Below are 23,821 nucleotides of genomic sequence, written 5' to 3'. Positions count from 1 at the left end.
TGTGTGTGTAGGTTAGTCGGTGCGTGTTTTTTTGCGTGAAGCAGGCAGCTCCTCCCGCTGAGGGGTTGTCATGGCTACAGCAGGGAGATGGAATGCGGTAAATATCTCAATTTCCCAATCAACCACACTCAAACAAACACACACACACACACACACGCACATACATACACACACACACACACACACACACACACTTTGTTGGTCTTTTGGGAGAAAGGTCAGAACATGCCAGGAGACAGGAAAAGACAGAGAGGAGTAGGCAGTAAGTGTGGCAATGGTCTACGTTAAATGTTTCTGATTTTTTCTCTCTCTCTCTTTCGTTCAGCCAAACACACTGAACAAACACAAGTTCAAGAAACTTAAATGAAGCTTGAAATTTTAATAACAGAAGACTGTAGTTTGGCTGAGGAGAACATAATAAAAAGCTCAACACCTAAGCTTCAACCAGCTCTGATGTGTGTTGGAAGAACTACTGGTTCTGCCTTTAGGGATTTATTTTTAAAATATCTAATTACGAAGCCAAACTAAAAACAACAAAATGGGGCACTGAAAAAATATGCATGCTCAAAAACATGAATTCTAATTCGATTAATTGAATTGCTTTAGAAAAACAGCAGTAATTTAACAAGTTGTATAGGTGAATTTCAGCTATATGGGTGTGCTAGAGCAGTTTTTCTCAACCATGTTCCTGATGGACCTCCACATGTTTTGGATGTCTCCTTTGGCTGTCACACCCATTACAGGTCTTTCAGTCTCTCCTAATGAGCTGATGATCTGAATCAGGTGTGTTTGGTTAAATGTTCAAGATACCCTCGAGTACTTATAGAGTGCTTATATAGTGAAGATATTTAACAGATTTGTAAGTGTTGAGCAGCAATTAAGACAACGTTAGCATCTGTCAGCTTTAATTGTGGGGTAAACTGGATAATTTTGAGCTTTTGTCAGCTAATTTCATCTTTCAGGTTTAAAATCATTTTTGGAGATCAAAATAGGTGACGTATCATTCATCTGCTAGTGGACAGATGACGTGTCATTTTTTAATTATTATTCATAGCAGAGATTCTTATCTTGTGAGAAGACCCTGCTTTTTAATTATGCATTAGAGCATGTGCTTTCCGAAGACAAGGCAGACCTGCCAAGCTGTGAGACCACATCTGTAATTATGGCATACAGTATTTAGTCGTTCATGAAGGGTTGTATCTGTTTGTTTCCATGATCCATGAAATTTGTTGCTTATTTTCCCCCGCGATGCTGTCAGAGCCTGTTGGTTTGCAGCAAGCAGTTTTGTCGGGAAAACTGTACATGAATTGGAGAATGGGGGACTTTGTCTTTTATCAGTTGAGTTTGTTACCATTCAGACTCATCGCTTATATTCGTGCTGCTGTATTTGCCGATGTATGAAATCCTCCGGATTAATGGCAAGGCTAATGGTTGGAATAGACAAGGCAAGAGACCTGCTGCACTGCTCCACTGTGTCTTTATTCGGACCCAGGGATGGAGGAGGAGAGAAGTCCTCCTTATTAGTGTTTATATAAACATGATTATCTTTATATTGATATAACAAACTGTGGTTATGTGTACATAAAATTATGAATAACAACTGTAGCAGGACATTAAATTTCTGTTTATTTCTTCACATTTTAACTTAAAAAAATAATGGGTGTCCTCACAGTTTGTATCTCATTTTGTGAGCCAACTGGCAGTTGTACCCTCCCCTATTTTCCCCCTGCTCTGCTGGCCATGCCCACCCCCATCATGAAGCATTTTTTTTTTAATTTTGAGGTAGACTTGAACAGAAAGAGGGGGGATTTAAGGTCATTTAAGGAGACATAAGCTGCGTTCCAAATGGCACACTATACACTATGCACTTACACACTCAACAGCATAGTATATGAATGTAGTGTTGTCCCAAACGGAAAACGTTTTTTTTTTACTAAGCAGAAATTCCATTAGCAAAATAAATGATCCAACTACCAAATAATACCTGCCATGAGTATAACCACATTCACTGTTGTAAGGCAGTATAATCACATTCGTAGGAGAATTTTGCTTTCACAATCCAAAATAAATAAATTCAACATCAGTGCCCAAAAGCTCCAACCCTTCCGCTATGTAAGCAAAGCAGTTGCATTTGAGTGCATGAAGTGTGCAACATAACACGCTTCATTTTAGTGGTTGAATCATCCGGGTAATTTAAGTGCAATAATTCTTATAATTAGTATTAATTAAGAATTAGTATTCTTATTAATAGTTTTCAGCGTGAATACACTACTTACATTATATATATACTACAAAATGACGTAGAATAGTGCATAAGTATGCAACTTGGGATGCACCTCTTGAAAATGTGCAGGAACATGGTTGGAAACACTATTCTAGAGTGACTATTTGGATGAAATATATCAGTTAACTATTGTGGTGATGTTAGCAGGTCGTGTCCAATTAGTTAGGTGCGTTTGCCTGTGTCTGCATGTTATTTGTTGTTAATGGCTTATTGAGGGGCTGAAAACTACAACTTGCAGTATCAGCAAAGAGGTTTATGATTAGGTTTATGAAATCCTGCAACACAATTACAGATTCTCAATCAAGCAGTCAAGGCATTGCTTATTCTTTCTCAAGTAATGAACGGATACCACACTTCTTGATTATACACAAGCTAGAATTTGTGCAATAAAGCAAAACTGCTGAGTTCTGGAAGACTCCATTCATTTTCTTTAAAGGAAAATTGATTTTTAACAATAACATATAAACCTTTAATGACAGACATGTTGTGAGTTAGAGGCTGTTAATCAATTGCTTTTGTAAACTTCATTTCACATCTTTTCAACAAATTGACTTATTAAAAGACGATTTTGTTCATTTTTTCTTGTTGGAGTAATGGCATAAAAACTCTTTTGTCTTTGACCATAACACGAACGACATAATCAGGGCTTTAAAAAGTTATGCATGTATTTTTATTTATCTTAACATTAAAGCCATGACTTCATAACCATATCCATGAGCCTTCATAACCACACTTGTTTTGCATGTTGGAGAGGCATTCTATCTTTAAATAATGCTTAAAAACTTGCAACCACTGATACCATAGTATTTGTAATGCCTATGGATGTCAAGCGTTACCAGTTTACAATGCACTTAATCAAAATATAATCTTTTTCGTTCAACACAAAAAAAACTAAAGAGAAAAAAAGCAGTTGGAACAAGACAAGGGTGAGTAAGTGATAATAGAATTTTTATTTATACGTGAACTGTCCCTTTAAGCTCATCATATGCAGAGAGAAACTGCCACTCATTTGCAGCAAAACCCACACATAATGATGGACCTAAAGCCAGCATAAAGAAAAAATTTACTAGAACTTCGCCTTCAATGCATCTATTTTCTGTTTTTGGGTTTACTTCCTTATGTATATATTTATGTTCATTGTCAGTTGTCACGTCTTAATGTATTCAGCTTGTCATTTCTGCTACAGGTTCACATTAATAAAATCAAAACTACCCAATTGGCACACACTGTTGTGTATTTTTATGTGTTTTTTTTAAACCCTGACACAGCGTAGAAGCTATAAAACTCTGAAGGTTTCACCAGTATTAATGGTTACTTTGCATATATGCTACCATTAATTCTTCTAATCAGAAAAGTTGGCACCAGTACACTTGCCACCAGAAATGTGTAACTTAATTAAACGTGACAAGAAAAAAAAGAGTGAGAGAGAAACATACGAAAGGACAGAAATAAGATGAACCATATTTAAAGAAATGGACGGCACGGTGGCTTAGTGGTTAGCACTGTTGCCTCACAGCAAGAAGGCTGGTGATTCAAGTCCTGGCTGGGCAAGTTGGCATTTCTGTTTGGAGTTTGCATGTTCTCCCCGTGGGTTTCCTCCGAGTGCTCCAGTTTCCTCCACAATCCAAAGACATGTGCTCTAAGTGAATTGAATAAACTAAATTGGCCATAGTGTATGTGTGTGTGTGTGAATATGAGAGTGCATGAGTCCTTCCCAGTACTGGGAAGGACATCCACTGCGTAAAAAATATGCTAGAATAGTTAGTGGTTCATTCCGCTGTGGTGACCCCTGATAAATAAATAATTAATTCAGTGGAAAATGAATGATTGAATACATATTTAAAAAAGTCAAACTAATAAATAAATTTTTTCTTCATGTTTTGACTTAAAAAGTTATTATACTATAAAAAAACATCCTGGAAGATACAAAAATCAACTTGTTAACATTTTAATGCAAGTCTGTCAAAAGAATAAAATGTGAAATGAACCACTTTGTTATCTAATAGTGTGAATAAACTAAGCATATAAGTGTTTAAATCTAACACACAGAGCAGCACGCAACCTATAAAGGACAAAGGCTGTCAAATGTGCATGCAGAACACATGAAGAAAGGCAGTGGAAACCCAGACAGCAGCTGAAATCTCTCAGTAGTTATTCAGTAACTATCTGCCCTTCGTCAGTGCAATATTAGCTGCTTCAGTCCAACAACTAAATTATCAGGATGACGAAGATGACACCAGAGTGAACATTTCACAGACAATGATCCAAAACACAGCCAAGGAAACTCTCAAATGCTTTCAGAGAAAGAAAATCAAGCTTTAGAATGGCACAGCTGACTTGAATCCAATAGAAAATACAAAATAAACATCTGATTAGATTTAGGAGACCCACAGAACCATCAAGACTTTTACACCCTGTTGAAGTCTGTGAAAAACTCACACCTGAGCTATTCATGTGACTTCACTCTTGTATGAGAAGTTTCTTTAAGCTGTCATCACTAAAAAAAAAGTACTTTATATAAAGTATTAAACATGTTACAGTAGTTCAGTACTTTCTCCTGGTTTCATTTCATTGTATTTACATTGTAAGTCAAACAGTAGTCACTTCCAGCTTTTATAAATGTTTAATTATCTGAACTGTTAGCCAATCCTAGCAGTGGACATTTACTTCTGAGTCTTTTTTCTGCCACATCTATTAAAACAGTGCAAAACATCTTGATAACCTTATAAGTGGACCTCAGAGAACAGTACAATATAATACCAACGGCAGTTCATGACCCATTTAAACAGGTGCTTATAAAGTCAAACAAAAAAAAGTGAAAATAAGTGAAAAAGACCCCAAAATAAATAAACAAATAAATAAATAAATATGAATAAAAAGCGGGACTGGTCACCTGGAGATCCCTGGTCTGGACTGAGCCATAGGGAGGTGGTAGCAGTCGTCATGGAGAGGAGTTACCATGGTAACAGCTGGGCCGGGGGTCAGCGGCTAAGGGAATGTGTTTGCCCACAGAAGTGCATGCTGGGAGGAGGATCCTGCTGGGTGTGTGTTTAAGTGAGTGAGTTTGAAAGGGAGACAGAAAGAGAGAGAGAGTGTTCTTAGTGGTCACTTCAGAGCTGAAAAACCCCTGTGTTGCCATAACAAAGAGGGGAAATTAGTTTGGGGCTGTGAGGTAATTGTCGAGGCATTTTTGTGAAGCTCTTTTGAGGTGCTAAGATGAAATAATTTGTTCAATAAAACAGGAGCTACGGTTGTGTATGAAGCTGTTTACAAGGTTTTGCACTAATTCTCTACTGCCCGAAATCTTCTATTTAAATCCAAGGCCAGTTACATACGACAAACATGACCCCTGTAATACGCAAAGATGTCCTAACATTGATCTTCTAGAATGAGGCTTGAATGTTCACACACTCCTACTCTACAGAGGCAGAAACATATAGAGACCCTCAAATCGAAAGGCCATCTCAGTACCCACACAAACCTAAACTAAAGTTCATGAGTCACAGAGAGAAGTCAGCGAGCCAGTCCACATGGATGAATTCACGGATGAAGCTTTCTCAAGATCGGTGGATGGAAGAATACTGGTTCAGATAAACACATTTAGTACATTCAGGATTGAGCAGGGTGAAATTGAGTGTGGTTTTCTGTCTACTTTTGTTCTGTAGAACCTGAAACATTCTTGTAATGAAATATTCTGGTTTTAAATGACCTTAACATGTTGGCATAATTTGATTACTACAAAACTATATACAGTAGGGGAACTAAGTATTGAACACGTCACCATTTTTCTCAGAAAACATTTCTAAAGGTATTGTTGACTTGATTTTTCCCAGGATGTTGGTAACAACCAAAGAAATCCATAAATGGAAAGAAAACCGTATTAATTAGTTTACAAATGAAGTTATACATGATAAAATGAAATGATACAGGAAAAAAAGTATTGACACATGAAGAAAGGGGGTGTAGAAAGGCAGTGAAAGCCCAGACTGTAGCTGAAATCTCTCAGTAGTTATTCAGTAACTCTCTGCCCTTCGTCAGTGTAATATTAGCCGCTTCAGTCCAACATCTACATTATCAGGATGATGAAGATGACACCAGGGTGGACATTTCAGCAAGACAATGATCCAAAACACAGACAAGGAAACTCTCAAATGCTTTCAGAGAAAGAAAATCAACCTGTAGAATGGTCCAGCCAATCACCTGACTCAAATCCAATAGAAAATACAAAATAAAGATCAAATTTGAAAGACGAGACCCACAGGGCCATCAAGACTTTTACACTCTGTTGAAGTCTGTGAAAAATTCACACCTGAGCAATTCATATGACTTCACTCTCCATATGAGAGGCTTCTTTAAGCTTTATCACAAAAAAAGCTTTTATATAAAGTACTAAATGTTTCAGTAGTTCAGTACTTTCTCCTTGTGTCATTCCATTGTTATTACACATAACAAAATTTTCAGACTTTTTTTTGCTTTTGCTATATTTTAATGTTGGAGTTATTTAGGTTTTTAACAAAATCTGGCTCAATTCCTTGTTAACAGGTACTCTTAGAATATCTTTCAGAGAAAAAAAAAACATGACATTGAATACTCCCTCCCCCCACTATGTGTGTGTGTGTGTGCGTGTGTGTGTGTGTGTATGTATATATATATATATATATATATATATATATATATATATATATATATATATATATATATATATATATATAAAGGTTATAGATTTCCTACCATTCAAAAGACTGGAATCAATTTTTAAATCCTAGAAATTAATAACTGTATTCAGGAAAGATGCATTAAATTAATCAAAACTGACAGACGTTTTTCCCAAGCAAAATTAGAGACTTTCATTATACGACAACAAATTTTAATTTTATATAAATTGCTATGAACTATTAGTTTATTAAAATAATATTAAATTTTTCAATACAAGTAAACTGTATCTCAGTTTCCAGATAAATATTAAAGCAATTGTTCACCAAAAATAGAAAAATCATCCTTCCAACAAACCTGTTTGATTTCTTTTGTTTGTTGAACATTGACTTACCAGTTACAGATTTCAGCTTTCTTTAAAATATCTTCCTTTGTGTCCAACAGAACAAATAAACTCATTAAGGTTTGGAACAAATTGAGGGTGAATAAATAACAAGTACACTTACATTTTTGGGTAAACCATTCCTTTAAACAGCAGATAACAATGATAAGAAATGCTTGAGCACCAATAAGCATATAAGCAACTACTTCTGAGGATCATGTAATACTTAAACAAATCATAAATAAAGAAACAAACAAACAAGCATTAAATATCACACTCACTCTCCTTCAGCTTATTCCCTGATATATCAAGGGTCGCCACAGCGGAATAAACCGTAAATTACTCTGGCAATTGTTTTATACCACAGATGCCCTTCCTGCCACAACCCAACACAGAGAGTACAACCCTCAGTGCTGGGAAACACTCACTCACACTCTACTATGACAAATTTAGTTTATTCAATACACCTGTACTGCATATCTTTGGTCTGTGGATGCAGACAACATGCAAACTCTGCACAGAAAGGCATTCCGGTCCAGCCAGGACTTGAACCAGCGACCTTCTTGTTTTGAGGCGACAGTGCATAACTTCATTTGAGCTATACAAGATTTAACCTGACGTTTTACATTAATGTAATGCAAGCTGAAAGGACTTGTACAGTTAATTGGAATGATCTTAAAAAATTAAGTTACACAAGATTCATCAATGTTGAAGTCAGCTGAAAATTTGATAAAAAAATAAGACAGAAATTAGCTCTCCAAACTACTTAATGGTAGTGTTTGTGCTCGTGATAATAAATAAATAAATAAAAGCACATTAAGAACAAATCAAAATTTAACACAAATAAAATAATATAACTGAAACTTTAGTACTTTACAGATTGTCCCCATTCATTTCCACTGCAAGAGCCTCCTTGTAACCTAAAATAGATTTGGTGCCAATCAACATTAAGTCATAACATTAAGTGTTACTTTTCAATATTCATGCCTAGTACTTAAAGGAAACAAACTGAATTCATTCAAGCATTCACATTCGCTTTCAAACATTTTCCAAACTCCTCCCACACTTGTTATGTTCAAAGTCATCAAGTTCACTGAGTCAAACACACAGAAACGCACACACAAACTCAGTCTCACACTCTTGAGAGATGTTGCTCTCAGAGTCGAACTGTCTGCAGGAGATGCAGTGAGATGGAAAACTTTAATCGCATTAAAAGAAAAACCTTCTCCTTTCATTTGGAAATTCCTCAGATTCCCCCCTTCTCTCCCACCCTTGTACTTCTGCCTCTCTTTTCCCAGTTTTCTCTCTCTCTCTTTCTTTCCACCTTCCCCCCTCCTCCAGCACTTACAGCCACTTCTCCTGCTCCTGAATATCCCCCCATGGAGGAATTACAATCTGCCTCCGTCTCTCTCCCTGTTTCGCTTCATCTCCCTCACTGTCTCTCTCTCTCTCTCGTTCCCTTGCTCTATTCTTTCTTTTCGTCCTGCTCCTGTGATTCTGTTCCTCCTCTTTCAGAAAGCAGAGAGATCAAAGGCTCGCCCCTCCTCTCTCCTCCAGAAGGTTTTGTCCCCATCTCTCTGTCACTCGCTCTTTGTGGACCTCTTTCCGGTTTCATGCCACGTTCAAACTTTGCCTTTGTCATCTGGGTCCAAAACACGTTTACACACACGGACACACAAATACACACGGACACACACAACAGGGATAAACCACCTGAGGAGCGAGAGGGATTTTCAGCGTGTACGGCTCAAAGTCTTAGTGACCAGGGGGATTTTTGTTTGGTCCTCAGGAAAGTTTGCCTTTCACGCTCTTAAACTCACAACTTTGAGAAGTTTGTTTGGAAATCACAAACACACAAAACGATTCAACACACTGGATGACCATCAAGTAATGCCATCAGAGAGCCCATTTTCCTTACAACGCAAATAATCACAAGAGGGCAGTGCTGCACAGTATTATAGGGACTTTTATGTTGTTTCAAACCTGTATGAGTTTCTTTCTGCTGTAAAATATAAATGGTGAAGTTCAAAAGTATCAAGCAACATAAAGTAGACTACCAATAAAGTGATTCATACAGCCTTATATTTCAATAAGCTATAAATTTATTCCAGAACAGCATGCTTTATAAGCCTGCACTGAAAGATTACCTCTAATTAATGATAGTAGTATGCTACATAGGCTAGAATCATGCTAACTCATGAGCATGCCAAGCATGATCATTTAAGCTGTCAGCATATTGAAGCCATGTGATAAACAAGCTAATCATTCTGGTAACATGCTAATTCTGCTTAAAACATGCTAAATCGTGTTAGAGCATAGGCTAATAAAACATGTTAGACACTTCAAAAACGCTAACATCAAGCTAATGTTAGAAATATGCTAGCCAAGAAACAAAATAGCATAATGTTAGTTCAGGTTAGCTAACCATGTGCTAACAACTGATAGAAGCATGGTATCATTATGATAATTCATGCTAATAAGTGGATAACGTTTATGAATTCAGCATTTTATGCCGTCTTATCAATTCATTCATTTATTCATTTTCTTTTCGGCTTACTCCCTTTATCAATCATGGGTCGCCACAGCAGAATGAACCGCCAACTTATCCAGCATATGTTTAACGCAGCGGATGCCCTTTCAGCTGCAACCCATCACTGGGAAACATTCATACACACTCATTCACACACATACACTACAGACAATTTAGCTTATTCAATTCACCTACAGCGCATGTCTTTGGACTGTGGGGGAAACAGGAGCACCCGGAGGAAACCCACGCGAACGTGAGGAGAACATGCAAACTCCACACAGAAATGCCAACTGACCCAGTGGGGACTTAAACCAGCGACCTTGCTGTGAGGCGATTTTGCTAATTTTATGGTGTCTTATCAATATTATTATTAAGATTATAATTATAGGTAATTATTATATAGAATATTATAAGACTCATCACTAATAATTCATAGCTAATAATGTATCTTGTGTATTGATATATGCATTTAAACTTCTCACATTAAAATAATTCACAATAAGGCTAATTTATTCTTAACCTCATATGCAAACTGTTAAAAATTACATGCTTAAATGTTTTTTTCTCTCATGTGTGGTTATATTTGAATTCATTACACAAGTTTTTGTTGAATCCTTGTTTGTTTGTTAAAATGTTTGTAGGCTACATGTATGAATACTTAAGACTGAGTGACATGCATGCCTTATACAGAGATTAACTTGTAATGAACCCAGAACATTCCTTTAAAAAGGTTTTTGAGGTTGAGGTTTAAACTGAGGTTTGTTTTGAGGCTAGTTAAGTCAGGTCAAGTTTGGTTTCATTTGCCCAAGTTTGTTTTTTTCCATTCACTGGATGATAATTGCTTGTGGCAAGGCTCAGACTGCAGTACAGTACAGTACAGACTACGGGGAAAAGATTTTGGATTTATAATGCTTTTGAAAGTCTCTCATGCTCAATCAGGCTGCCATAATTATATTTTTAAAAGAGTACAACAATCATATTGTGAAATAAGATTATAATTAAAATAAAACATTTAAAACAGAAACCTTCTGTAAGATAATAACATCTCATTTTTACTATTGCTTTGATAAATTTAATGTTGAAAGATGTCAATTTCTTTTTTAAGAGTTTAGAATAGTGCTATGCAAGTAACAGATTATTTTGTAAACAAAACATATGAGGAAGTAATAGTCTATACACTAGACGGAGGTCAAAACTGAGGTCAAAATAAGGTTAAGAAGGAGGTTCTTACATTGGGGTTAAGATAAAGGGGAGGCTGGTTTTGTGGCTGTGGTTGGTTAGGAATGAAGCACGGGTTAAAGGCAAGGCTGATTTTAAACAGAAGTCTGAAGCTAGGTCTGAGATAAAGTCTTGTTGGTTTGAGGTTTAGGTTAAAGGAATGTTCTAGGTTCAATGTAAGTTAAACATTGTCAACGGCATTTATGGCATCATAACCACCGAAAATTACTTCCTCCCTTTGCATTTTAATCAAACTAAACAACTTTAAAATAATAAAATTTATTTCATGTCCTTCACACTCAAAGGAACCGGTTACCTTCTACTTTTGAAGTAAAGCATGATTTGTGAGTCTTTAAAACAGCAAGGAGCAGTTCAAATGTCCTTTCAGCAGTTCCAAATCTTTTCAAAATTAAAATTTCAAGCAAATGGTCATCAAAAGTAAAGCCAAATCTGTAATCACTCACACACACACACACACACACGCACACGCACACGCACACGCACACGCACACGCACACGCACACACACACACACACACACACACACACACACTCAGACACAATCATCTGGTCCATCTGTTAATTAAAGTGATTGACCTGCTGAACCTGCCGTTCAAAGGTTCAAGAATAGCGGTGAATTTATCACCCAGATACCAGTCACAAATTGTTTCTTCCTCACATTCACACATGAAGTTCTTACTCACATTCACACAATTCTAAGTATCTAGCAATGTTTTAGCAGATACTGTACAAGTCACACCTCTAGCACATTTACCTGGTATGACACAAATATGTCTATGAAAAGCAGAACGTGTTTCAATCACACATCCAAAATGCTGGTTAAAGGGTCTTAATACTGAGAAAGGTATGTGCAGTATGCTGTTTGGTAGGGTGATAAAGTCATGATCAAGATTTCCAATCTCCACAAACCCTACACACACTCACATTAAAAGTTATATTGTAAAGAATCTTTTACCGTGACACTAGAACTAAGTATGCTAATGTTCTTCAGAAGTTACAGTTTCTTCATGAAACCACTGATGCAAATAAAGTGATGTTTAAACAAAAAACAAAAAACAAAAACAGAATTGAATTGCTTTAATTCTAAATGCAAGCCACTGGCAGAAACACATGAGCAGCGATTGTGTGAAAAGTAGGACTTAGAGAATAAATTGGAGTTAGAGGTGTTTACATTGACTCAGTGGGGTGACCGAGGTCAAATCCAAAGCCTCCACACCTGTTTCCATCTGCATTAACAGAGACAGCAGGAAATAACGAGTGAGCTAGTTTGACACATTATCACACAGTGTGAATTCTTGACAACAATCTCGTTCTTACGCCTTGCGGTGAGTCATTGTTGTTTACTGATTATCTGTCTTCGCTAAATCACTTTTCATATCATCAGTGTTCAATCAAACCAAGCATCAAATATGCGCTGAAATAAAGGTCAGGCTTAGCAAACCAAAACTACACACACACATCTGTCAAACTGGATGTCTGTGTACAAACCATTAACAGCATACAAACACACACACACACATACACGCATCCTTAACCCTTATCCGCCGTCTGGGCCGGACTCATCTGAGCCGTTGCCATGGCGACGGACCTGGAGAGAAGGCATCACCTTAGATACCTCAAACAGATAATCTCAACTAAACATATGCACACACAAAACCTTGACCAGGTTACAAATCTGCAAGCACATAACACGAATACACAACTGATAACTGGATGGCATGAAATGTATAAAAACAAAGCTAATGGGTAGATTTAGATAATAGCCAAAAGCAGTGCCTTCGCTTCAGGTTTGACACAAACGGTTCAGTATGATCATTCAGAAAAATTAGGGAATCAGATCTATTAAATACCATATAATACAATATGAATTGTCTCCACTTCACTTCCTAATCTGCAATTGCCTCTCTGAATATCACACTAACTGTACCCAAAAAAAAAAAAAAAAAAATACTAATACTACTAATACTTCCCTTAGACTTTCCAGACCTGTAACTTGCCTATAGCACTTATTCATTGTTGCTCTTAGTTGTGTAAATTGCCTACTTGTCCTCATTTGTAAGTCGCTTTGGATAAAAGCGTCTGCTAAATGACTAAATGTAAATATAAAGTCACAATTATTAGTCCTATTTTTTTCCTTATTAAAATATATATGTTTACCAGAGCATAAACATTTTTACAGTATTTCCTGTAATTTTTTTCTGCTGGAGAAAGTCTGATTGTTTCATTTCAGGTAGAATTAAATTAGTTTTCATCTTATTATAAAACATTTTAAAAGTCAACATTATTAGCCCTTTAAGCTATTTTTTGTTCAATTGTCTACAGAACAAACCACTGTTATACAATGACTTGCCTAATAACCTTAACTTGTCTAACTAACCTAATTAAGCCTAAGTAAGCTAATATAGTATGTGGTCATTTTATCCATTAAAATATAAATATATAAATATAAAAAATATATTAAAACTGTCATTATATGCATTAAAATAAGAGTTTGGACAATTTTCTGAATAGAAAGATATGTTTAAATTCATACAATTTAATGCAAAAACTGCTGATTCATCTCAGTTTTTTCACTTTTTGTTTTTATATATATTATTATTTATACCATATTAATTTGGGTGTACTCATGTCTGGACTGTGATCTTACATTTTTTGTTAGATTAGTTTCAGTTTTGGCTTTCCTACACAGTAAAAAAATATACATAAATTAGCAGTTTCCAGTATTTTGTAAGTGATGTCTTTACTTTTTTTGCTTCCATATTTATTTATGCTTTTTAATTGCATTATGGTTCCTTGATCCTTCTTCCAACAACCTTTAATCTCAAAGCGTCTGAAATTTTGAATTTTATTACCATTTTTAATAGTTTACACTGATATATAATCTGGGTTGGTGTTGGGTATTATGGTACAAAAACGTTTTAATAAGGGCTGCACGGTGGCGCAGTGGGTAGTACGTTCGTCTCACAGCAGGAAGGTCGCTGGTTCGAAAATAATAATTACCTTTAATTATAACCTTAATAATAATCTTGAATAGAAAATATAAAATGAGCACAATCGCCTCACAGCAAGAAGATTGCTGGTTCGAGCCCCGGCTGAGTCAGTTTGCATTTCTGTGTGGGGTTTGCATGTTTTCCTCGTGTTGGCGTGGGTTTCCGCCGAGTGCTCCGGTTTCCCCCACAAGTCTAAAAAACATGTGGTACAGATGAATTGGGTAAGCTAAATTGTCTGTGGTGTATGTTTGTGTATGAGTGTGTATGGATGTTTCCCAGTGACGGATTGCAGCTGAGAGGCATCCGCTGCGTAAAACATATGCTGGATCAGTTGACGGTTCATTCCGCTGTGGCGACCCCAGATTAATAAAGGGACTAAGCCGAAAAGAAAATGAAAATGTTGTAATAAACTAAAAAGTACATTTTCTGTTATTTCATTCATTCATTATTTTCTTTTTTGGCTCAGTCCCATGTCAAAAAAGTTATTTTGTTAAACTGTTGTATTTTGAATTTTCAACATCAAAAGTCGACAAAGCAGAGACCAACATCCCATAACGCAGTTCACCATCGTCAATAAATAGAAAACATTTGTGAACCACAAAATATAGAAACTGTTAATGAACAGCTATTTTTAGTGAATTGTCTAATATAATGTATATGCACAAATATATTAGCCTATAGTAAATCATCCTGTAGAAAACATTAATTTAAAGGAGATATAGATAAATAAATTTAGTCTTTTTATTAATTAGGGGTCACCACAACGGAATGAACCACCAACTTATCTAGCATATCACTCTCATACTTATCTACCATACACTCTCAAATTCACACACACACACTACGACCAATGTGAGGGAAACGGGAGCACCCGGAGGAAACCCACGCCAACACAGGAAGAACATCAAAACTGAGACAGAAATGCCTACTGACCCAGCCAAGGCTTGAACCAGTGACCTTCTTGCTCTGAGGCGATTGTGCTGCACACTGTGTCCCAGTGAAGCCACCGTAAATATATATTACTATTTTAAATATTTACCATTTCAAATAACTAATTTATTTTTAATATATATTAAATTGTAATATTCCTATAATATATGTCCTATAATAGCAAAATCTGGATTTATTTTTTGTCTTAAATGCATGTGGGGTTTTTTCAGGGTTCTTTGATAAATATCAGGTTACACTGTACATGTCTTTTTCATTAATGATCATTTTAATGCGTTCATGTTTACTCTCAAAAAGTACTGAGGGATTAGACACCAAAAACACGTTACTTAACATTTTCATGTTTACATAAAATAATCAGTTTATATAAAAGACACCAGGCACAAAAACCAAATCTTTCTCTTGTATTATCTGAAGTAATCCCAACAGAGACTTCAGGATTATGCCAGATTACGTTTGAATGATATAATTGCGAATAATCTTATCAATAATCCGTTTCAGTAAATAAGACTTTGGAAAACTAATTAGAAAACTGACAGCAACGAAAAAAGAAAAAAATATTATTATTATAAATGTATTTGGCAGGCACTTTCATAGAAATTTGCACTGAATTCAAGCAATACATCTGACACATTTCCATATTTTCATTTAAATTTTGCATCGTGTGAGTCACCATTTTCTATATTTGATCAAAGTTACTTACTAGTGTGCAAACTGATTTAGTTTTTGTTTCACTCTGCAAAAGATGCATATCTGAAAAGAAAATACATTCACTACTATGCAGAAAAATGGGGAGATTTGTGTATTTCTGTGAGCTGGAATCCAGAAATTATTTCATTTATTACTAAATTCATTGGCTCATGTTACAAAAAATTAAGTTATTGTCTAATATGAGGGTCAAACGTAAAACCTAAATTTTGTGACGTGGAAAATTATTCAGGAAAATATCATCAGTGTCATAGTTCACTTGAGCCACTATGACACAGTTATGCACATTATGCCTGCTTTATGATGAGCGTGTGCATGGATGTGTATGTGTGCGCATGTTTTGACTCTAGGTGTGTTTGCTGTTTGGGAGGGAGTGCTGGATTAAGGGATTACGGTGAGTCTGATCATGTGATTGTCATGGTCCGTGGTGACCCTGCTTATACTAACAGATTACCCTGGTGAAGGTGAGGTAGCCTGCTTTCCTCTCTATTTCCTCCTTCTGTCACTTCATCCATCCTTTTGTCAGGACATCTCATCCCTCATGGTTGGGCTGAAGTCTCTCCCGTCTGTGGCTTCCTATTCTGAGCCAGGACACCCGATCAGTTCAACCTGTACAGAGACAATCATTTCTTATTATCTCCCATCCAGAGGAGCCCTGTTCATTTCAACCTTTCCTTCTGGATTCTTTGACCTGAAGGCGCACACATCTGACCTGCCAATGCAGAGGTGAGTAACACAATCCAGCCCTGTGATCCCTTCTTTTCAAGCACCTGCGAATAAAAATAAACAATCTATTAGTTAAAAAAGCTAAACTCTACAATTGGCATCACGAAGCTTAAGTCAATTCTCCACCGCTTCCTTGAAAGCAGGAATTGGCCTAAAACTATCACACCTAACAACAAAAGCTGGCTTTGACATTGCCAACTTTAACAGGATAAGAAACGACACGGCTTCTTTAATGTGCGAGGATGACAGCGTAGCTCGCAGGTGCTTCAGTTTCAATTTCAGACAGCCTATTCAGAGAAAGCCACTCGTTTGATTCAGAAAGAGTTCTTTGCATTCAGTTCATTACACATTTATAACTGGCTCTCCTCTGTGTGTGTGTGTGTGTGTGTGTGTGTGTGTGTGTATGTGTGTGTGTGTGTGTGTGTGTGTGTGTGTGTGTCACAGCTATTATCTGGCAAGGCTGTGCGGTCAAAATCACTTCAGAACAAGCACTATAGCGTAAAATAGGTACACTTTCATTCAGCTGAGTTATTCTCCCACAAAAGAAGAGCTTTAAATTCCTTTCCACACACACACACACACATGACTTGATATGCTTAAGAGTTACAATAGACCTTGTTAGCTTTTCTAAACCATAATAAATTAATGAAACAGGACGAGTATAGTTAGTATTAAAGTAGAAAAGTATTAAAAGGATTGTTCATCTAAAAATGGTAATTTACTCATCTTTTTTCTCCATTATTTTTTGTGTTTAACAGAATAATTAAACTCAAATAAGTCTTGAACAAGTGGATGATGGCTAAATGAGTTATTTTGGGGTGAATAACTCTACTTACTGTGGTATTTTGTGCCATAAACTGTTTATAAAGACATGCTTCATTGTTTTCCTCCAAGAAATGAATTAATCCTATATGAATGGGGAACAAAACGACACTTCAGAGTTTCTTCTTCAAATACATATTAAAACAAAATAAACCATCATCTGATAACCATTCAAACCAGCACATTTTTAATAGTTTCAAATGTGTTTTGTGATATATTCAATTAGAATTTGTGGTGTTAACATAGCCCCAATACAAAAAACAAATTACCCACGGTACCATTACAGTTACATTTAAAACCAATAAAAATATCATTAACCATTTGAGACCATGGAGCACAAAATCAGTCATAAGTGTAACTTTTTTTTATATAGAGAGAGATTCATCATGATAAATGGGATTTGCATTGATGTACACTTTAAAAAAGGAAAATATTTGGAGAACAATATAACTATTTGAAAATCTGGAATCTTAGGGATAAAAAATGCTGAGAAAATCGCCTTTAAAATTGTCTAAATTGTGTTAAGCAATGCACATTAACAATCAAAATTTGAGTACAACAATGCACAACTTTTTTGGCATGAAAGAAAAAAAAATGTATAATTTTGTGCATTTTTAGCTAACTGTTACTGCAAAAAAATGCACCCACGCATAGTCGTTGGTCTATTTAGACGAGAATTTTTGTTGCTTTTCTTTTCAGCAGGTTTGCTGTTTTTTCCATGCTGGTGTTTGTGAAGCTCAGCTGATTTAGTATACGACCAAGCTGTTCTCTCAGTTCTACCAGCAAAAGTGGTCAAAAAGCACACCAACAACCCTGGACATGCTGGGAGACTAGCTAATCCATTTTAGGTTAGTTTAAAAACATTTGCAGCCTGCAGTCTAATGTATTTTCTATGAAAACAATTAGAAAACAGTCTATTAAAAAGGTTCTACTGTGAATAAAATTGTAACTACCGTGTAAAGGAGAGGAAATGAATGAATGCATAACTTATGTATTTTTTTAAAGTATATCGACGGATAAATGCACAAATTTGTTGCGCCAGAGTTATGAGTTGCTCTGGCGCCACCTGTTGACAAGCTCGTCAACTACAGAGTCGTATTAGTACACTTTAAGAGTGATTAGCACTGAATGTGGGCAGCACTAATGAATCCTTTTAGCGATTAATTATCCCAAAGCGTCTCACTTTGTTTCTGTGACGTAGCGTCGCATTTCTTTTCTGTTGGTAAATAGGGCCTGGTGGTCACACATTTCCTTAATCTTTTTTTTTTTCCTGAGTTTTTTTTTTTTTACAGTAGGCTATAAAATGTATTTAATGGCGTGCTCCGATGTCAACACGCAAAAGTTCTGATAAATTGTTTTACCTAAAGCTGCTAGTTTGCTCATTTATTTAGACAGATAAGGAGCTGTAATTAAAAAAAAAAAGCTAAACCAAATGTAATTATAAGCACACAACCCATTTGGTTACTTGTGAACATTCTGGGAACATACCGAAAACGCCATAGCAATGACCTACATGTTTAATTAGCATATATTGTTCTCTTTACCAAGGGAATGTTGTCCTGGTTAACGCTGAATTATTCTAGAAACCAAAAACTAAAAAATCGTATGATTTTCAAAATTAACACACCAGAAAGACTTATAAACATAACCAAAACATTTCTGTTGTCCTCTTTTTCTCCACAGACATTATATCTCTTCAAGGTGGCTTCTGTGTGAGTTTTGGGGTGAGGGGCCCTGAAACCTCTTGCTCAGCTCCATGGCTGGAAGACAGCGCATGTTCATCCTCCCCTCCCTTTCTCTTACATTCCTTTATCTCTGTTTCTTCATTCCTGCACGTTTCTGTGGTCCTTCCCGGGCCCCTCTCCTTGCGGGCCAGCCCTTCCTGGTGCTTTGGGGGGTTCCAGATAAAGACTGTTTGGGCCGGCCAAACCCAGCTGCATTTGGGATGGAGTGGGAAGGTCGTGTGGCAATATTTTATGAAGACACGCTCGGACTTTATCCATATTTCACTGTGCAGGATCGTCCTGTCAACGGAGGCCTACCACAACACACCAGCCTTGACCTTCACCTCCAGAGGGTGGAGGGGGACCTGACTGTCTCATTACCCCAGGCAGGAGCACCTGGGCTGGGGATTCTGCGCTGGCAGGAGTGGGCACCTCAGTGGAACAGGAACAGAGAAAATAAAGCAAAGTACCTTGTTGAGTCGAGAGCTCTTCTCCGAGGATTTTTTCCAGATTGGAGTGTAGAGGAAGTGGAGAAATGGTCTCAGGTGATGACATTTTAATAAAGTATAGAAACTAAAGCTGTATACAAAATCACTCCTTATACACTCATTCACTATTCCCTACAGCAGTCCACAAATGTAGTCCATTAGATGATTGAATAAAAACGAAGGAACACTCAGCGAGCGGTCTAATAGTATGAAACAAAGTATTTTGATTTGTCATGTATACAAATGTTACTTTATGTTGTACACTCATTATTGTAGGGCATTGTGGGATTGATTGAGCGCACTTCAGAATGTCCACTATGGTTTCAGACACCACTACAAATAGCTGCTCCCTGAAATAGTGCACTATTTAATAGTATAGGGGCAATACTGCCTATCATACAGCCTATCATTCTGCATTCAACTGTATTAACCAATTATATTATGTGATTTCACGTTAGGTTGACTTTGAGGCAGCAGCACAGTCCATAATGATGGAAACCCTGCGGGAGGTGAAGAGGCTCCGCCCACAGAGATTATGGGGCATGGCTCCATATCCTAACTGCTATAACTTTGACCCCACCCAGATGGCATTAGCCAACTACACAGGCCGGTGTCCTGCGGCGGAAATGGCCCTTAATGATGAGCTGATGTGGCTGTGGAAGCGAAGCGGAGCCCTGTATCCCGTCCTCTCACTGGAGAAGCTGCCAGAGGGCACCAAAGGGGCGTGGCTTTATTCAACCAATCAGATCAGAGAAGCTTTGAGAGTGGCAGCTCTTGCGGGGACTACATCTGATCTTCCTGTGTTTCCGATGATCAAAATCGTTTACACTTCTTCCAACTCCTTCCTCTCAGAGGTAATAAATAGTTTGCATCTGTTGTATTATTATACCTCTAATCTAAAATCTTTTGATGTCGAAAATTTAACAACGAAAATTTCTCAAACAATACATTGTGCAATAAATTATAAATATAGAAAACGTCTCTAAAATAACAAAGTAGCTGCTCGTTACCTTGTTTTTGTACTGTAATTTTCATGACCAAATCAGACAACGTATTGTTTCAAGCTAATAAAAAATAGCGTAAAAGTAACTTGGATAAACTTTACAGCATCAAGCATTAGCCAATAATCAAGGATTCAAAAGCAAGTAAGTAATAAGTGTTTATATAGCGCATTTATCGTGTTTTGCCATACATTCAAAGCACTTCACAGTCATAAGGGGGGTCTCTCCACGCCACCGCCAGTGAGCAGCATCCACTTGGATGATGCGATGGCAGCCACAGTACACTGGCACCAGTTATTGGTGGAGTGGAGAGACAATGCTAGAGCCAATTCGTTGGATGGGGATGATTGGAAGGCCATGACACTGGGATTACAAGCCCTGCTCTTTACTAGAAATGCCATGGGATTTTTAATGACCACAGCGAGTCAAGACCTCGGTTTAACGTCTCATTCGAAAGACGGTGCTCACTGACAGTATAGTGTCCCCCAGAGGTTTGAGTAAGTCACACAAGTGCAAGTCACAAGTCTCAAGTCATAACCTTTAAGTCTCAAGCAAGTCAAGTCACTTTTTGTCAGACTCAAGTCAAGTCGAGTCACTGCTTATCTCAAGTCAAGCCATAAAGTAGCTTGGTCTAGCAAGTCGCTTTCAAGTCAATCAAAATGATGTTGATTTTTCAACTTTTCCAATTTCTTTTGCAATTTATATTTACAAATATAACTTTTGGTGTTGTATGCAATGCATAATATATAACAAACAGGTATTTATTTAACCAAAACTAGTTATTTTGAGTTATTTAACTCAAGTTCAAGTCAAGTCTCAAGTCATGACAGTCAAGTCGAGTCTTTTATAGATATTTGTCAAGCAAGTCTCAAGTCCTAAATTTTGCGACTTAAGTCTGATTTGAGTCAAGTCATGTGACTCGAGTCCCCAATCTCTGGTGTCCCCTTTATTTTACTGGGACATTAGGACTCACGCAGACCGCAAGTTGAACACACCCTACTGGCCTCACTAACACCACTTCCAACAGCATCCTAGTTTTCCCAGGTGGTCTCCGATTGCAATTGAATAAATAGGAAAATGCCCATGAATCAAAAGCTTTGAGCAAGTGTCAATAGATTCACACTGATGAACTTTTAAAGGTGTGACAATATATGAATTTAGACTTTTTTCAACTCTAATGAGGAAACAGATTTTAAAAGGAGATGTGCCATGTTTGACATGATTCGGACTAAAAACACAAATTAGGATAGTTGTGTTGTTGATTTGAATTATATCTATAAACAAAACTGACCGTTTTGAAAGTCTTATTTCTTTCCTCATTTAATATAAGTTATAAATATATATTTATATATATTAGTTGTAAATGTAGGACTGTAAATAGTTCATGTCTTATCATGATACCTGCTTAGTGGAACAACGAACATTAAAAGACATTGGTGAACAACTAATATTAAAACAGACATTGGTGAACAGCTAATTTTAAGAGTCATTGGTGTTTCTTCTATAAATATGTATGTACTGTATGATTTACAGGCTGACCTGGTGAATACAATTGGAGAGAGTGCTGCTATGGGAGCATCTGGAGTCATTATATGGGAAAAATCATTAGCAGTTAAAACACAGGTAATCGTTTAGTTTACACTTAATGTTTGACTTTTTTTATTGATCAGAAATGGCTCGAAACATGTTAAGAAAGATTTCTATCTCACATAAATAATGTCCTGAAATAAATGTTCTTGCACATAAAATGAAGCATCACAACTATTTTTACCATTCCCAGCAAACAATTTTGTTTAAGAGAAGTCTAATAGACATCTAAACGTAGACAGCTTGGATAAAACAAGGCTAAACTTGATTTTAAATCTCTACTAAATCTAATAGACCTCAAAGAATAGGCAAAAAAATCTGTCAAACAGACAGACTTTATATGTATAGTCATTCATTTCTGTTTATTTGATGACTAGTCTAGTTTTGGACTATTCTTAGACCTCTATTAGATTTTCACAGACAGCCCAAGTTTAGCCTTGTTTTAGCGAAGATGACTATGTTTAGACGTCTATTAGACATTTATTAGACATCTTTTTAAAAACAAAAAAATGCTTGCTGGGGCACAGATCCCAAGACTAAATTATATTTTAAAATCAAGCCATTTTAAAGTTAATAAAGATGTTTTGACTGGATTTTGCATCAGATAAGTTCAACAATGCTGAGGCAATGAAATGAAGCGCTTCTTTCAAAAATGTTTAGCCTATAAATTGTACTGACGCCAAAACTTTCAAATCGTTGGTTGATTTTGCTGTATAATTTCCTCCTGTGTCTCCTGCAGAAATCCTGCTCAGAGTTTGGCTCATATGTTCGTCAGGTTCTCGGCCCTTACTCGGTCAATGTGACCACAGCAGCACGTCTCTGCGGGGTCTCTCTGTGCCAAGGCCGCGGACGATGTGTGCGCAAGAAACCCGAGGACCCCACATACCTGCATCTTCCCTCAGCTCACTTTATGCTGATCCCAAATGGGGCAGAAGGTGTGCGGGCCACCGGCGAGCTTCCCACAGCTTACATTGACCTCTGGAAGAAGGACTTCCGGTGCCAGTGGTTCGAGGCGCTGGAGGGTGCAGCAGCAGATCAAGAATCAGGAGCAGTGCTGGAAAACAGAAGGAAAGCAACATCAGCGACAACAACAACAGTAAAGCCAGTGGTTGGCTCGAGCCAGAGTCAGAGTACAGTGGGTGCAGTGGTACCAGTGGCAGCAGTGCCTACCAAACAGCCAGTGGAAGGTGGAAGCTCAGCCCTTAAAACTCCCGTCGTCCTCCTCTTTTCGCTGGCTCTCTTCAGCTTCGTTGTGTAGGGAGATAAAGTATGACGGGACATTTGGGAACTCCAGTTGGCCTTGATTTTGAAGGAATATCTTCAAGAGAGTTTTGTGAATTGGTGTCTTACATGGGTTTCAACTAACTTAAAATAACTGGCTGAATGAACAGATCTGATCTGAATCACTTGCACTTTGAAAATAACGTCTCACCTTTTTATCTAAATATAAGATTACACTGAATGGTTTGTGAAGCAAATATAGTTACTTTCTCAAATGTTCAATTTAAAACAATAGGCTCATCCCAACAGACTAGCTAAGTGCCCAATGCATTTTATACTGATGAAAAGAGATTATGTTGTTTCTGCTTTTGATCCCAAAAGGACAGTAAAAATGTTTTTGAAAAATGTGTTTTCTATCAGTGCATCAGCCAAAAGCTGCATTTATTTGACCAAAATAGCCAAAAGGAAAATGTTGTGCAATTTATAACAATAAATGCTATTGTTTTCAATATGAATAAA

General features: G+C 36.9%; 1 protein-coding gene and 1 long non-coding RNA gene across 7 annotated transcripts in view; one reads left to right on the top strand and one right to left on the bottom strand.

Annotated features, from left to right (window-relative positions):
* LOC141375635 (uncharacterized) overlaps positions 1-16,342 on the bottom strand; it is a 21,748-nt gene extending 5,406 nt beyond the window's left edge. For both annotated transcript variants that reach the window (XR_012384368.1, XR_012384369.1), the window contains exons 1-2: positions 16,188-16,342; positions 5,178-5,319 (exon numbers count right to left, since the gene is read on the bottom strand). This is a non-coding gene — a long non-coding RNA (uncharacterized lncRNA). The remainder of the gene's footprint in view (positions 1-5,177; positions 5,320-16,187) is intronic.
* On the top strand, positions 16,249-23,821 carry si:dkey-72l14.3. 5 transcript variants are annotated; one of them, XM_073909652.1, is made up of 6 exons: positions 16,249-16,459; positions 17,984-18,129; positions 18,965-19,550; positions 19,952-20,347; positions 22,028-22,117; positions 22,821-23,821. In XM_073909652.1, exons 3-6 carry the CDS (start codon positions 19,038-19,040, stop codon positions 23,337-23,339), a joined length of 1,518 nt encoding a protein of 505 aa, XP_073765753.1. In that variant the 5' UTR covers positions 16,249-16,459; positions 17,984-18,129; positions 18,965-19,037; the 3' UTR covers positions 23,340-23,821. The 5 variants fall into 5 exon arrangements, with proteins under 5 accessions (XP_073765753.1, XP_009302270.1, NP_001038450.1 ...); XM_009303995.4 differs by having other exon boundaries at positions 17,981-18,129; XM_073909654.1 differs by lacking the exon at positions 16,249-16,459 and adding an exon at positions 16,904-16,966.

This window comes from Danio rerio, chromosome 8, assembly GCF_049306965.1.
Source record: "Danio rerio strain Tuebingen ecotype United States chromosome 8, GRCz12tu, whole genome shotgun sequence".
In the NCBI taxonomy this organism is placed as follows: Eukaryota; Metazoa; Chordata; class Actinopteri; order Cypriniformes; family Danionidae; genus Danio; species Danio rerio.
Note: the sequence above shows the minus strand (reverse complement) of the source record. Positions and strands in the feature narration are given on the sequence as shown.